General features: G+C 53.0%; 1 protein-coding gene across 1 annotated transcript in view; it reads right to left on the bottom strand.

Moving 5' to 3' along the window:
* Positions 1 to 6408, bottom strand: part of LOC111143713 (microtubule-actin crosslinking factor 1) — a 349979-nt gene extending 343571 nt beyond the window's left edge. Inside the window, exon 1 of the mRNA XM_022497542.1 lies at positions 6189 to 6408. Coding sequence (XP_022353250.1) covers positions 6189 to 6408 — 220 coding nt within the window. The remainder of the gene's footprint in view (positions 1 to 6188) is intronic.
* Between the last annotated feature and the right edge of the window lie 9428 nt (positions 6409 to 15836).

Genomic DNA, 15836 nt, shown 5'->3' with positions numbered 1-15836 from the left:
GCAGAACCTCTCCCTAGACACAAGGCAAAAATCTTCTTGAGTAGGGGTGAGACACAGCTGAGGACAGAAACTTCCACCCATCATTGGTTTTCAGGTTACGGGGGCTGCCAGACCGTCTCTGCAGCAGCCTCCTAAGTCCAGGCAGAGACTGCAGCCAGGTGCACCATCTCTGCTCCTGCAGGAGCGCCAAGGCAGAGCCAGGAAGCTGGCCCACTTCTACCTGACAGGTGGCAACTGGCAGACTCAGGGCCAAATCACGGCAGGTCCTAGCCGCAGCAACTGGCCGGGCGCAGGATCGCACTTTGGTGGTGATGGGTTATTAATACTCCCCCCATCCAGATACGTTCACAGACCTCTTCCCGGGGGGAAGGCTGTGGCAACAAAAGAAAACGCAGCCCTAGATTCCGCTGTACAGTCAGCTCCTCTGGTGTCATGTCATCTCTAACCCCGTGGGACTGAGAAATGACAGGCTTCCGTAGCCCCGGAATGAACCAGTCCTTCCTCCGCATTCCTAACCTCAGCCCTTAGCTGCTCCAGAACAGAGAGGCATGAGTCAGACTGCCATTCCAAACCTGTCTCCGTGTCACCTGGGAAGTCACTGGAAAAGCATGATGGGAAACCAACAGCACAAAGCCGACACCTTGCAATGTGGCAATCACCTTCCTTTGCCAGCTGGGGTCCCACAAAGACCCTGAGCCTCAGAGGAAAGACAGTCAGGCTGTCTTTTCTGCTGCCTGCACAAAATTCTGCCCACGTGGTCACTTTCCATCCCTGCAGCTACTGTGACCCAGATTCACTTTCAAAGGGCTGGGGCTGAGCTGGTGGTGTGGAGCTCCAATTCTTTCTGCCCCACTTTCATGGGACTTTCCTGCTACCGAAACCAAGCTCCAGGATAGGATCAGGGGACTCCCGAGGATACTGCCAGGAAGAAGCAGAGAAGCTAGGAAGTAAGAGGAGCCTCCCTGGGTGCAAAGGTCAAAGAACCTGAGGCAAGCAAGACTGGCGGCTCTGGAGTAAGGGTTCCCAGTGGAATTGTTTTTAGGGCTCCCTTTCCTGACCCTGCTTTCCTTTCTTCCCAACATGGTTTGGCCAGAAAAAAAAAGCCTTTCCACCTGCCCTCTGACAAAGCCCTAGTGTGAACAAAAGAAAGGGATGGAATTAAGAGGCCCGGGGCCCCTCCCTGGCTCACCTGGGAAACTGCTGCCTTTCTGGAGACTCCATTGACTCTCCTAGTGGCCCAGAGAGCTCACAAGAAATGACACGCTAAGTGCGGTAACGGGCACGTTAACCCGTGTTGTCTAACACGTCCCGACTCTCACTCAATGATCATTCAAAGCAGATGCCATCATCTCCCTTTTACAGACAAGGAAACTGAGGCTCTAGGAAGTGAAGTCTTTCACCCAAGTTTTCTTTTTTTTTTAAAGATTTTATTTATTTATTTGACAGAGAGAGATCACAAGCAGGCAGAGAGGCAGGCAAAGAGGGAGAGAGGAGGAAGCAGGCTCCTCGCCGAGCAGAGAGCCCGACGCGGGGCTCGATCCCAGGACCCTGAGATCATGACCTGAGCCGAAGGCAGAGGCCCAACACACTGAGCCACCCAGGCGCCCTCACCCAAGTTTTCTGCCTCTAGGTCCACTTGTCTCCACTGGGCCTGGCACCTAACTGGGGCTAAATACATTTTTTTATTGAACAAATGAATGAACGAGCAAGCAAAGAGGCTCCTTCTCAGAGCTTCCATCCTGGAGGAGAGATGCATGGGTGCAGAGAAGCAGGCCCCTTCCTCTGACCAGGCATAAGCTCTCAAACACTGGCTCCCCAAAGGGAAGCCCTTGAGAGACTCCAGCAGTGGAGGTGAGGTGAGCTCTCAAAGCAGGGCCAACCAGCATTGGAGCTGCATCTCATGGCCCTCACCAGGCTTCTAGATTCTAGTAAGCCCATGCTTTCAGGGTGAGATTCTGGGGCAACACCAGGCAGGGTAAGATGGGACTCCTGACTACAGCAACCTCTAGATCTGGTGACGGAAACAATGAACTGTAACATAAATCAACTGAAACAAGGGCTGGGCAGAGATATAATTGCTGTCTGACTGGAGGGATCAGGGAAGGCTTTCTGGGGTAGGCCACACGGGAGAAGATGTTGGGAATGATGATTTCACCAGCACCTGCTGAGGGGTGGGTTGCTTTCTGCTGGTTAACTAGGAGGCCAGTCCTTAGCCCTGAGTCCCTATGCTCCCCTGTTTCACAGTGCACACAGGAATGTAATTATTTTTTCCTTGCTGTCCTCTCAACCAGACTGAGCTTTGTGAAGAAGGGACCACATCTTCAGCCATCTTTGAATATCAATGCCGAGAACAGGGAGGGTCCTGAAGATGTGAGGTTAAATGGATGAATACCGGATTGATAGGTGGATGGGGAATTCTTCCTGCACCCAGCCCAGTCCCGGCCCAAAGGGGATCTCTTCTTCCAGACACTTTACTGCCATCTGCAGGAAATTTGTCATAATAAATATACAAAGCCACAATGACAGAAAGGAGGAATGGCGCCCCCTTAGAACTGTACAGTGTGCAACTGTGTGACTCTCTGTCCTACACCCAGCTTTTCTCTGCGGGGTGGGGAGCGCCCCACAAACCCCAAGATATACAACCTTCTTTCCTCTCCTGTGGGGTTGTGGTCCTTGGAAGACTACCTTCCCCAGTCCCTCCCATTCCTTGTTGCCTCCCACCAATGAGTAAGGCTATCACTAAAGCTGGTTGGGCGGTAACAGAGAGCCAGAGGTCTTCAAAGAGGCAAAGTTTCAGAGATCTTTATCCCTGCCTTTTTATAGGCCGGGATCTTGAGACATCCACCAGAAGTGAGCAGGAGGGCTCTCAGGTGAGTCTGGAGACCAGCTCAGCTTTTTAGATTGTCGCCTGCACAAGATTCAGCCTGGCCCGGTTGCCACACGTTGCCTGAGGAAATGGAAATAACAGTGTACCCAGAGTCAGAGGCCCTGTCTCTGCCAGGGTGTGACTACAGGCAAGTTGTTTAAATCCTCTGGGCCTCAGATCCTAACACAAGTCCTACCTAACTCGCAGTTATTGTGAAATCTCTATGCAAACCAAAACACAGAGGGACAGAAACCGGCTTTCTTGGTAATGGACTATTGTTCCCTTGTAATGGGGAGAGGCTTAAGGAGTTGAGAACAGGGCTGGCCAAGAAGAGAGAGAGAATCTGGCGGGAAAGGATGAGGATGGGAAGAATCGGGTTACAGCACACATGCAGACCCCAGAACCTGTGTGGGCTTTGTAGACTGAGATCAGCAGGTTTCTCGTCCTGACACGCCTCTCTGGTCCGACATGTGTGACCAGCAGGGCCCCCCCCTCCCCCGCCCCCAATCAGGCCTCTCAAGCGCAGGATGTTGAATGGGGCCAGGGAAGGAGGGAGGTCTCTGCATTTGGTAAGACTGATTCAGACACCCCCACTTGGCTTCACACCCAGACCCATGGGGAGGAGAAACCTGTATGGGCCACAGCTGGCTCCCAGGGCCAGACTGACTTCATTTCCTCCCAGAATGAAGGTTGTGACTTCAGAGAGACTCGGAGCATCCAGGGTCTCCCAGGCATGCCCTTCCGGCACCTCACAGGAAGCAGCCCCCGAAGAAGCCAGGCTGCCTTTTAAATAACCCTGGTCGAACCCCCACCAATGCTCCGAAATCACAGCAAGATTGCAGCCAGGCGCTGCAGCAGCCCGCCCGCCTCTTCTCTGCTGCTAACGAAACACGCCCAGCTGCAGCACACGAGTTATTTTTAACCATGACAGGCTCCACATTTTCAGCCTCCCTGGCCCAGCCCCCTCCCCAGGATTGTCATTTGGCAGCATCAGGAGGTACAGAAGATCAGCATGGATGCCGGACACACAACACAGTGCCCGCTGCCCCTCGGCTTAGTGGACCCAGCAGCATCTTTAGAGACGTTGCCTGGGGCCCAAGCCCTCTCAAGCCCGCTCCACTCCCGTGCTAGACTTGCAATATTGAACGACAGGCAAATCATCCCGTGGGGCCCCTCAGAGCAGCCTGGAAGGGGAACTCACCCCAAAGGGACCTAGAAGTGTGTCTACGTGGTGGAGGATGGGGCTAGAGAGCATACAGAGGGAGGAGGCCACCTTCAGGAAAACGAGAGCTTTGTGGGTCCTGAGACCCCTTGGTCGGGGCCCCTCAAGGTTGGAGACAAGTAAAGCCCTCCCGGCATCCTAGAGACAGCTGGGAAACTCTACGGACTGGCTGATGCCACAGGTCCAGACGTCTTGAGGAGGACGGAAGACCCTTCTCCAAGGGTTTCCTGCTGCCCACAAAAGCAGTGTATACTCTCCAGCTTGCCTGCCAGGTCTCCTCCTTGGAAGTTCACCTTCTGCTAAAACCCTCCCTTCAGGACTTGAGCCCACAGAACCCTCTCCCTACCTAGCATCCCTTTACAGCTCACTGCCTGCTCCTGGATCACTCACAATTGGTCACACATTCTCCCCAAAACGCTCCTTGCACTCCTTCCATCATTCGGGGCTCGTTGATCTCCAACATGCACAAGGCCCTGTGCAAGTAGCTGGGGGCCAACACAGAAGCAAGACATGGTCTGGCATTGCTAACAGTCCTGAGGGAGTGACAGGTTCCCTGAGGGATAACGGCTGAGCTGTACAAGGGAGAACAGGGGAGGGAAAAGTATGAATACGAGAGCAGAGGAGGGAGCTCTGGATACCGCTGGGAGTACTGGGGACAGATGAGGTCGCACTTTCCCAGTGCCTTACAGAGAAGAAAGCTACATCATGGGAGGTCTGAGCCCACAAGGCGCACAGCTCTAGGGGTCAAGGTACATCTCAGTGTGACAAGGTGCTTAGAGGCGGAGACAGCAGAAGGCGAAGCTCAGGAGGGCCCTGATTTCAGCAGATTCTATTCCCTAGGCAAGGAAGAGCCAAAGAAGGCTCAGAAGCAGCTGAGTGACAAACAGGATCAGGTTCACATTTTAGAATGAAATACTCTTGTGAGTCACATGGAAGAGGGTCAAGACCACGAGAACTGAGAGGTGCAGGTTGGAAGACCCAGGTGGGAGGGGACAAAGCAGAGGCTGGCCGGGGCATTTGTTGAGAGACACCAAAGAGGGAGCAGGACAGGCCTTGGTGAAGGAATGAAAGCAGGTGATGTCACTGAACTAGCTGCTGCCCGGCTTAGTCTAGCTTGGCCTCTGTACTCTGGGCCCGCTGGCAGCGGGGGACGCTAAGCATAGCTCCCAGAGGAGGCTTGGATACCCTCGAGGAAGCAGCAGAGGGAGCACTCCACAACACTCCCCCCACCCCTTTCCTGACCCAGAAACAGTGCTGAGAGCTTTCCATACATTATCTCATCTCATCCTCAAGGCAGCTCGGCACAGGAAGCAGTCTCAAGCTTTGGAAAGTGAGGCTCAGAGAGGGCAGGAGACTTGCCTAGAGCCACACAGCTGGCTGGTGGCAGGATCACTGGCCAGCACTTCCCCTCCCTGACTGTGGGGCCTGCACTCCTGACTGTGGCCCCGAGGGAGGCCCTGCCGGCTCAGTCCACCTGCTAGCAGAGAATCGGGCATATCCCACAGCAGCAGGCAGCCCCAGCCCTCGCGCAGCAGGGAGGCTAAGCAGCAGGAAGCAGTGTGAGTGAAACTGCCCTCTCCAAGGACTTACTCCAAGGAAATAACTCAACAGAAGTCAAGTGCTATTATTCATAAAGATGTTCTTTGCAGCACTGTCTATTGTGGCAAAAAAAAAAAAAAATTAGAAAATGAGTAGGATTTTTAAAATCATGAAATGTTACACAGCCTTTATAAATGGTAACTCTAAAGCCTAAGGTGTAACATGGAAAATCATTTGGGTATCAGAGTAAGTGAAAAAAGTCAGATCCAGAATGGTGCGTAGACCACGAAGGCAACTGCGTGGGGACAAAGATGGAGAAGGTGCAAAACTGCATCCAGGCCTCTGGCCAGCTCAGGGGGTGAGGAATGGCAGAGTCTACCGTCTTGGGTTTTTCTTTAACGTTATTCCATCATCTTTCCAACAGTAACAATGCCAAGCTGGACTCCAGCTGGCTTGTCAGAGCACCCCAGGAGGCCCCCTGCACGACCCGCCCCCAGCCGGTGCACACAGGCCCAGTGTCACCTTGCCTCCTGCCACCCTGCTCGCTAGGGCCTCTCTTACCAGCGACTCTGACCACGGCCCGCTCCGCAGGGTCCAGCACCGAGTCCTGGCTCTTCCGCTTCTTCTGCTCATGCAGTGGCAGGTTCCAGGGTAAGGTGTCCCCAGGGGGACATGGGGAGAGGCTCCCTGACCTCTCGCTCCTGTACGATCTCTCACTCCGGCAGGACCGCTCACTCCGGCAGGACCGCTCACTGAGCGTTTCTTCATCTGAGGAAGACATCGCCCAGGCAGGGGCTGCCGTAGGAGGGTCTAGGAGCCCAGGCACAGGTGGTCTGTGGGAGAGAGGAGAGCACATGAGCAGGTGAGGGGGTCGGTCGTATAAGGCACACTGGGACTTGGGAAGCAGGTGCTAGTCCTAGTTCTGCCATTGACTTGACCTCTGAATCTCAGTTTCTTCATCTGGAAAATGGGGTGATGATAATGCAGGGCAAAATGAATTCACAGGGGTTGACAGAAATCCCAGGACGTAATATGTAAAGATGTTCATAAATATGAAAGTACTCAGGGCGCCTGGGTGGCTCAGTTAGTTGAACGTCCGACTGTTGGTTTCGCCTCAGGTCATAATCTCAGGGTCGTGGGGTCCAGTCCCTCATCAGGCTCTGCGCTCAGTGGGGAGCCTGCTGGAGATTCTCTCTCTCCCTCTCCCTCCATGCCTCCCCCTACTCTCTCTCTCTCAAAAGAAATAAATAAAATCTTTAAAATAAATAAATAAATAAATACACCTGAAAATACTCTGTAAAAGTTAAGCTCCTATTCCTAGTAAGCGCTACTATTGTTAGTTGGTCATTTGGACCTTTCAAGTCCCACAGATCATAAGACGTGGATTCAGGTTCTGCCCTGAGGAAGCTATTTGACCTCTGAGCCTCAGCATCCTCATCTGTAAAGTGGGGATGATGATAGCACCTACACCTCCCAGGGCTGTTTGCAAGGCACAAATGAGATCCTGCAGGTAAAGCGCGGAACAGGGCATGGTGTCTAGTAAGCACTTAATGGACAGCATCTACTGTTCCATTCCTGTTCGACCTACCTCCCAGGAATGTTGTAAGGATAAAATGGGGCAGCAGATGGGAAGTATTTTCAAAAAGCTAAAGCACGATCTCACTGGCAGGCCTGAAACAAAGCTTGAGCTAAAATAGACAGAAATTCTACATCTGTCCCATTCCATCTTTGGCCAAGTCTATTGAGAAAAGTATTGAACTGAAGTAAGACCAACCTGCGTGTCAACTCTGGTCTGGCCACTTTACAACTGGTGTGGTCTGGGGCAAGTCACTTCACCTCTCTGGGACTCAGTTTCCTCATCAGCAAAATGGGGGCACTATTTCACCTTAGAGGATGTTTTAAGAACATAGTGAAATGCAAATCTAAAACTGGCTGGAACCACACAGGGCACACAATGGGTGTTAGATAAAATGTTCATTTGCGTATTCCAAGGACTGTTGTGGGAATAAGTGGCACAGCATGGGGGTGGGGGAGGTGGTACAGAAAGTTTTTCTGGTCATTTTAGCTAGTGGAGAGATCTGAATGGAAACACAACCACTCTGGGGCCAGCTGGGCTCCACCAGCCAGACTGGGCAGCCGTCCCTCAGCCAAGCCAAGCTCCTTTCCCAGAACCATCTGCTACACATGGCCCACCACCCCAGCGGCCTCATCAGAGCGTGGATGGTGCATGCCTTCAGCTACCAGCCTCCCTGCAGGCCCCAAATCCAGCTCAACTAAGCAGCTCTCACTTTGGCTCTAGGGTCCAGGTGTGGGGGAGACGATCAGCTTTCCCTTATGGGAAATACCTGCACCTAGGTCTCTGGGTGCAGCTCCTCCCGGATTCTGGGAACCTCAACCTTGAGGGAGCAAGGGGCAGGGGCGGGCTCCTGGGTCATTGGCAGATCCCCACCAGAAGCACAGAATGTGAAAAGATAACAAAAGAAACATCAGACGTTTGCAGGAGGCCTCCAAGCAGCCACGGGCAGATAGAACAGCCCTTCCAAGACCCCTCCTGTGCGGGAAGCATTCGGGCCCTTTTCCCATGGAACATCAAGAAGGAATCTAGCCACAGAAAGGAAAGGACCCAGGATCTGGCACAGCTTTGCCTTTTATCCTAGCATTCCCCCCTCCCCGCAATTACTTCTGGTGCTCGTCTCCCACAGCCAGGTCCGGTGCCCAAGCGACTGCCCCCGCCTCGGGGGAAATTCAGGCCAGGCTTCCCTCCCCAGCGTCAGCAGCGGCCAGGAAAACGCCCCTCCTCTCAGACCACCTGCTTCAAGCCAGAACCGCCCATTCCTCCCCAAGACGCCCATTTACTACAAAGGCCGGCACATCCCCAGCCTCCTCCCGGGGAGACCGTCTCTCCCCAGCTCTACCCGGGTCAGTCAGCCTCCCCTCGCAAACACCTGTTTGACCTCCGGGCTCTCGCCCCAACCCTCGCTCACCTGAGTCACTCCATCAGCCCCCGAGTCGCCGGAGCGCGCGCCCACGCCCCCAGCCCACTCCCAAGGCCGTAGGCCCGGTGCGCTACGGGCACCTCACCTGGCTCTTCGCCCGCTGAGGCCCTCCAGCCCCCGGCCCCCCACCCCTGCCCCGCGGTGGGGGAGGGGCGCGCCCGCGAACCCGGGAACCCGCGGGTGGGTCCGCGTGCCTGCCGCGCGTGGCTGACAAAGAGCGGGGCCGCGCCATGCGGACGCGCGACCGGGAGCCGAGCGGGCGCCCAGGCCCGCGGCGGAGACCTGGGGCCGGGAAGCGCCTTCCCCGGCCGGGCCCTGGCCGCTCCGCAGCTGTCTCGCCCGTCCCGAGAGGGCTCCGCGTACCATCTTCCCGGAGAACACGCCTCCCTCTGGCCCGGGCAGCGCCCGCCGCGGGGAGACCCCCGCCCCGCGAGCTTGGCGCTCCCCCTCCCGGGCCGCTGGGGCTGCAGGTGCGAGGCCCGGGCGGCCGCGATGCCCGCGCCTGTCAAGCCGCCTCCCCGCTGCCGCCGGCCGCCCGGGCTCGGGCGCGGCCGCCCCGCGCCATCCAGCACCGCGCCCCGCCGCCGCCGCGCACCCGGTGGACAGGAAGGGAGCCTGCAGCCAGCCCCGCGCCCCGCGCCTTACCTTGGGAGCCGGAGCAGGGGAGACCGGCCAGCGGCAGCAGCAAAGGCGGCGGCGGCGGCGGGGCGCGCCCCAGGCTGGAGCGCAGAGGAGCCGAGGGGAGCGGCTCCCACAATGGCCGAGCTCGCGGCGCCGAGCCCCCCGCCCCCCGCGCCCTAGCGGCAGCGGCTGAAGCGGAGCCGGCGCAGCCGCCCAACCCGCTCCCCCACCCCCGGCGCCGACGCCGCCCCCCGCCCCTCGATGCGCGCTCCCCCCCGCCCCGCACCCCACCCGCGGCCGCTGCTTCACTCCCCACGCGCCCCTGCCCGGCCGCAGCCCGGCGTCCCCCCAGCACTGCCCCCAGCGCCCTCCCTCTGGGTCCCTCCCCCCCCCGCAACTCCTCCCGTGCGGCCGCGGGGTTCCCAGGCCAATTCACACCCCCACATTCCCCGCCCTGTGCTCCCGCGCCCTCTCCGCCCGGGCCCCGCGGCCGCTCGCTGACCCGGGCCTGGCTCATCCGCCCGCCCCTTTGAAGCTCCTCACCGCCGGTCCCCGAGTCGCTGTCCCAGGCTGCCGGGCCGTCTCTCAGCCCGGACCTGGTTCTTAACCGGCCCATTCCCCGGCCTGCCCCTCCTTTGCCGGCTTTCCCCAAACCCACGTTCTTTCCCTGCTCCTGGGGCTTCTGCTTCCGCTCGGGAAAGCTCCCGAGCCGGTCCACATACCCGCTGGGCTTCTGGAGCTGAACGTAGGAGGGATCAGAAGGAGGCCCCATCTTCCCCACAGGGTAAAGGGCAGAGGGGAACCAGGCCCCATGAGGCAACTCACTCTTGTGCTGCATCTCCTGAGAAAACATTTATTGAGCGGTTTCTGCATGCTCCGCCTAGTAATACAGAAAATAAGAACCAGAAATGCCTTCGGTGCTTTCATAGTACAGATAAGGGAGTATCTTCAGAGAAGGGAGGGTATTTGCCTCAAGTCACTCCTCGAGTGACCTGCATAGCAACAGCTGCTGTTTGGGTGTGCCTCCTGGGGGACCATGCAAGGACCATGGGAGGTGCTTTACCTGGGTCGTGCCGTATCTGATCCTCACAATCCTGTTCATTCATTCTTTCAACAAATCTATGTACTGAGCATCTACCATGTGCCAGGCCCTGGGCTCTGTGCTAAGAATATAAGAGTGAGCAAGATACATCTGGTCCTGCCCACTGGCTCCACTGGACTCAGCAGTAAAGGCAGGATATAAACCTCAGTGGATCCCTTAAGGCCATATTATGATCATCAATTTCTGGGTGTAGAAACTGTGACTAGATAATTTACTCAGTCATCTAGGAAGAAAGTAGCCAATTCAGGACTGGGATCCATGTCCTCAGACTCCATATCCTGGGTCCTTTTTCTCTGTAAAGGTTAGGAAAAAGTGGGTGGGATCAACTTAGAGGCCCTTGAACTTCAAGCTAAGAAATCTGGTCTAAATTATGTGGTTATGAGCAGCCAAGGAAGGAAGGAAAGCGGAAGAGTGAACGCAATCCAAAGACAGGCACAAGATGAGTGTGGATGGCTATGCCAGAAGACTATTGCAATAGTTCCAGCAAAAGGTAATGAGGCTCTGATCCCAAGAAGGGACAGTGGAGACGGGAAGGGGGGATTTCCACCCACTGACACCTTCTAGGTTTCTGTCTGCATGTATCCTCCCATGTTAAATAAAGGAAAGGAACCACCATTATTAAATTTCAGTAAGTGCTAGGCAATGCTCCAGGCATTTATGTACATTATCTTGTTAAATCCTCCTCATAACCCTGTGCAGTAGGTATCTTTAGGATTCTCATTTTAGAGTAAAGAGACAGCGACTTTGAGAGGTTAAATGACTTGCTGATGCCCACAAAGCAAGCTAGTGTTGGGGCTTGGGTTAAAGCCCAGGTTAAAGTGCAAATCTCGTGCTATAACCATTGCTCTTCACTGTCTGAAGCCAAGGCAAAGAACCCAAGTCCTTTGATCCAGCCAAGGGTTCTTCACTGTGGACCACAGGTACCTTTTGGACTTCCAGAGAAAGGTCAGGGGTCCACAAATGTAGCTGGGCTGGTAGCATAGGGACATTTCTCCCCAGAAGCCTGCAGAGGCCTCAGCCCAGGAGAATTCAACAGACGGGTTCAAAAGTTCCCGTGGGGATGTGCTTAGAAAACGTGAGGCAGAAGCAGAAATGCAAAAACCCTTCTCTGGTGAGAGGGTCACATGGGTGCCAAGGGGAAGACATAACAAGGGTGCCAGTGGCTGGGTATGAGACTGAGTGTCTGCAGGGGCTGGGACCTGTGGCCCCAAGATCTGGAGACAGGACCAGCTGAGGAGATCTCCTGGGGCAGGGCTGTCTCATTCCCTAGGAAGGCTGCAACCCCAGGCTCTCTGACTGGAGAGCATAGAATGGTTTGCCTCTTCTCAACTTCATTGTCCTTCCCAAATCTGACCACCAGTCCTGTCCTGAATTATTCATGCTGTGGGCTGAGAGAAGGTGGAGCTTCCAGAGGCTTCGGGACTCAGGACCTAGGACATTCAGCTTTGTCTCCCCAGGACTTTAGCTCCAGCACTGCTGCCCTGGAATTGAGCTGCTGGTAAGATCTGCCAAGCTTTCTGCAGCTGGCTGCTGGCCAGTAACCTTGGGCTACTGGGCTTTGATTCATTTCAGTCAATCTTTTATTGAGGAATACCATGTGCCAGGGACAGTTCTGTGTCCTGTCAGGAACACGGGAGTGAATCTGTTCAGGTCTTTGTCCTTGAGGATTTGTGGCCTAGTGGAGGGGGCAGACACTTAAAAATTATTCCCTTCTACCATGTCCCCCGCGTCTGGTAAGTGTTCCCCTTCACTGTCCCCCATTTCACCAACTGAAGTCCTCTGCTAATTCCCTCCAGAAGTCCGTGGCCTTGGAACTAGGGAACCTCACACCCCAAGCACCTGAGCAAGGTTCTTGCCTTGGAGGGGCCCCAAAACAACCTCTTACCCAGAACTATTTGGAGTCCTGAACTTGGCCCCAGACTGTGGCTTGGGCCCCTAGGTTTCCAGCCACATCAGGAAAATGACACTCACTCTTGAATCCATCCATTCAGCAAACACTAATTAAGCATGGAATCAGTGCCAAGCACCCAGCTTTGTGTTGTGCGGCTGGTTCAAAACCAAATCACACAGGCATGGCCCCTGTTCTCATGCTGCTCACAGTCTCAGTGGGGAGAAAGACAAGCAAAAGGGCAATTATACTTGAACAACAGTGCAGAGATGGCGGGGGTAGTAGTATAGGACACCCTGGGAGGGAGCACAGCACAGAGGCCAGATAATTTTACCAGGACGTTCATCCTTGTCTTTCTTGGTCTTTGCATAAAGGAAGACTCTTCCAGTAGCCTATGTAGTCTTCCATACTGGCTTTTCCTTCCACTTTATCCTGTATTCCAACCTATTCCTCTGGACCCTTTGGAATCAGACAGGTGTCCAATGGAAGGTGGAAGTAAACATGAACCTGAGTGGAGACTGGAGTGTGAAGTAATACTATCCAGAGGAAAGAGCACAGGATCCCCAAACTCGGAGGGACTTGGAAGATTTCTAAGCTCTGCCTAGAACATTTCCTGCCCACCTTTCACTGAGCGATTCCTCACATCCAGACACTGGTGATGTCCAGATATGTATCTCATCTGTGTCTCACTCCAGCTCCAGATTCAGATCCAACTGCCTCCTTGACATCCCCGTCCCCACCCAGATATCTGATAAGCATCTCAAACTCACAACGTCCCCCACAGCGCTCTTGGTGTCTGCCCCTACCACCCACAAACCTGTTCCTCCCCATCTCTGCCATCTCAGAAAAAATGGCCCCACTACCTACCCATATACTCAAGTCAAAGATCCAGGATTTACTCTTGATTTTTCTTTCTCTCATTCTCTTCCACATCAGTGAGGGCTGACAAACTACCTCCATAATGTATCCTGAACTCATCAACTTCTTCTGTCTTTTTATGACTGCCTTAATCCATCATTTACCTGGACAACTGCACTAGCCTTCTGAATGGCCTTCCTGTTTCCCCTTTTGCTCCCACCCACTTCAATCCATAAAGCAGCCAAGAGCAGACCTTTTAAAACCTAAATCATGTCATGTCACCCCCCACACAGTTCCAAGTTACACTTAGAATAAAATATAAACTCCCTATAATGGTCCATAATGAGCTGACCCTTGCTTAGACCGAATCTCAAGACTCCCTTGCTCGCTGGATTCCAACACATAAGACCTTCTTTCTGTTCCTCTCACAAGCTAATCTCATTCCCATTTTAGGGCTTTGCAAAGTGTCTTAACTGCCTGGAATTCCCTTCTCTAAAGTGTTGGATAATTGGGGCACTAGCTGGGCAGAGCATGGGACTCTTAATCTTGGTGTCATGAGTTCAAGCCCCATGTTGGGCATGGAGCCTACTTAAAATTAAAAGAAAAAAATTAAGGGGCACCTGGGCAGCTCAGTCGGTTAAGCATCTGCCTTTGGCTCAGGTCATGACCCCAGGGTCCTGGGATCAAGCCCTGCATCAGGCTCCTTGCTCAGTGGGGAGCCTGCTTCTCCCTCTCCCTCTCCCTCTGCCTGTTGTTCCCCTTGTGTGTGCTCCCTCTCTGTCGAATAAATAAAATCTTTTTTAAAAAAACTAAAATATTGTATAATTGGTGTCGTTTTCATTATCCAGGACTCAGCTTAAAAATCACCCCCTATAAAAGGCCTTTTTTGACCACTCATCTACGTAACCGCATTTGTTAAACATCGTTATTTTCCTTGTAACAGTTATCACTCTGTCATTATCTTGCTGATTTGTTTGCTTGCTTCTTTTCTGTCTCCCCCCAACCACCACCACCACCATGCTCCAGGAGAGTGAGGAAGCTGTCTGCGATGTTTACTGCTGTATCCCTGCAGTGGCTGGCACACCCGAGGCTCGCAGAGACACTTGTTGAATGGATGAGCTTGAATGAGTGAATCAGTGAAGTGAGAACAGCAGAGGAAGAGACTTACCAGCAGAGAGATCAGTATGTACAAGGACCTAAAGTTGAGAGGGAATGTCTAATCCTCGAGAAATTGAAAGGAGTTCAGAATAACTGGCTTGAAGAGCTCTGGGGGTGTGGGTTGTCCAAAATAAGGCTTGAGAAGTAGTTAGGGGAAATTATGGAGAATGTTGGGTTTTAGATTCTCTTCCAAGTTCCATGTGAAGCCACTGGAGGGTTGGATTGTTGGGGTTTTCTTCCTTTTTTTTTTTTCTTTTCAGCTTTATTAAGATACAAATGACAAATAAGGCATTTAAAGTATACACAATGATGATTTGGTATACAAATACACATGGAAGCATTCCCTCCATCTAGTGAACTAACACATCACACACACACAGACACACACACACACAATTTTCGGGGGGGGGGTGAGAATATTTAAGTTCTACTCTTAGCAAATTTCAATTATATAATATAATTTATCAACTATAGCCACCATCTTTTACATTAGATTTTCAGACTTTATTCATCTTATAGCTTAAAGTGTGTATACTTTTAACCAACATATTTCCCTATTTCCCAGCCCCTGGTAACCACTTTTCTACTCTGTTTTTTTTTTTTTTAAGATTTTATTTATTTATTTGACAGACAGAGATCACAAGTAGGCAGAGAGGCAGGCAGAGAGAGAGGAAGGGAAGCAGGCTCCCTGCTGAGCAGAGAGCCCGATGCAGGACTCGATCCCAGGACCCTGAGATCATGACCTGAGCCGAAGGCAGCGGCTTAACCCACTGAGCCACCCAGGCGCCCTCTACTCTGTTTTTATAACTTTGACTTTTTTTTTTTTAACTCCACATATAAGTGATATCACGTGGTCTTAGTCTTTCTCTCTCTGGTTTCTTCCACTTAGCATAATGCCCTCAAGGTCATCCATGTTGTCCAAATGGCAGGACTTCCTGATTTCTCATGGCTGAGTCATATTCTGTTGCACACATATACCACATCTTCTTTATCCATTTGTCTATTGATGCACACTTAGGTTGTTTCCATATCTTGGCTGTTGTGAATAATGTACAGTGAACACAGGAGTGCAGAGATCTCTTTGAGATTCTGTTTTCATTTCTTTTTTTTTTCAGATTTTAATTTATTTGTCAGAGAGAGAGAGACAGAGAGAGAGAGCACAAGGAGGGGGAGAGGCAGACAGAGGGAGAAGTAGACTCCCTGCTGAGCAAGGAGCCCGATGTGGGACTCGATCCTAGGACCCTGGGATCATGACCTGAGCTGAAGGCAGCTGCTTAACAAACTGAGCCACACAGGCATCCCTCTGTTTTCATTTCTATTGGGTAAATACCCAGAAGTGGAATTGTTAGATCGTATGGTAGCTCTACTTTTAATTTTTGGAGAAACCTCTATACTTTTTGCCACAGTGCATGCACCAATTTACATAATCACCAACAGTGCACGAGGGTTTCCTTTTCTCCAAATCCTCACCAACACTTGTTATCTCTTGTCTTTTTGACGATGGCCATTCAGACATTTCAAACAGGGCAGGGGACTTAATCCAAAAAAAAAGGCGTTCTAGAAAAAAAAAATCATTCTGGGTGCTG

The sequence above is a fragment of the Enhydra lutris genome, unplaced genomic scaffold (genome assembly GCF_002288905.1).
Source record: "Enhydra lutris kenyoni isolate GAN:26980312 unplaced genomic scaffold, ASM228890v2 scaffoldscaffold9, whole genome shotgun sequence".
In the NCBI taxonomy this organism is placed as follows: domain Eukaryota; kingdom Metazoa; phylum Chordata; class Mammalia; order Carnivora; family Mustelidae; genus Enhydra; species Enhydra lutris.
This window is presented reverse-complemented; position numbering and strand designations above follow the sequence as displayed.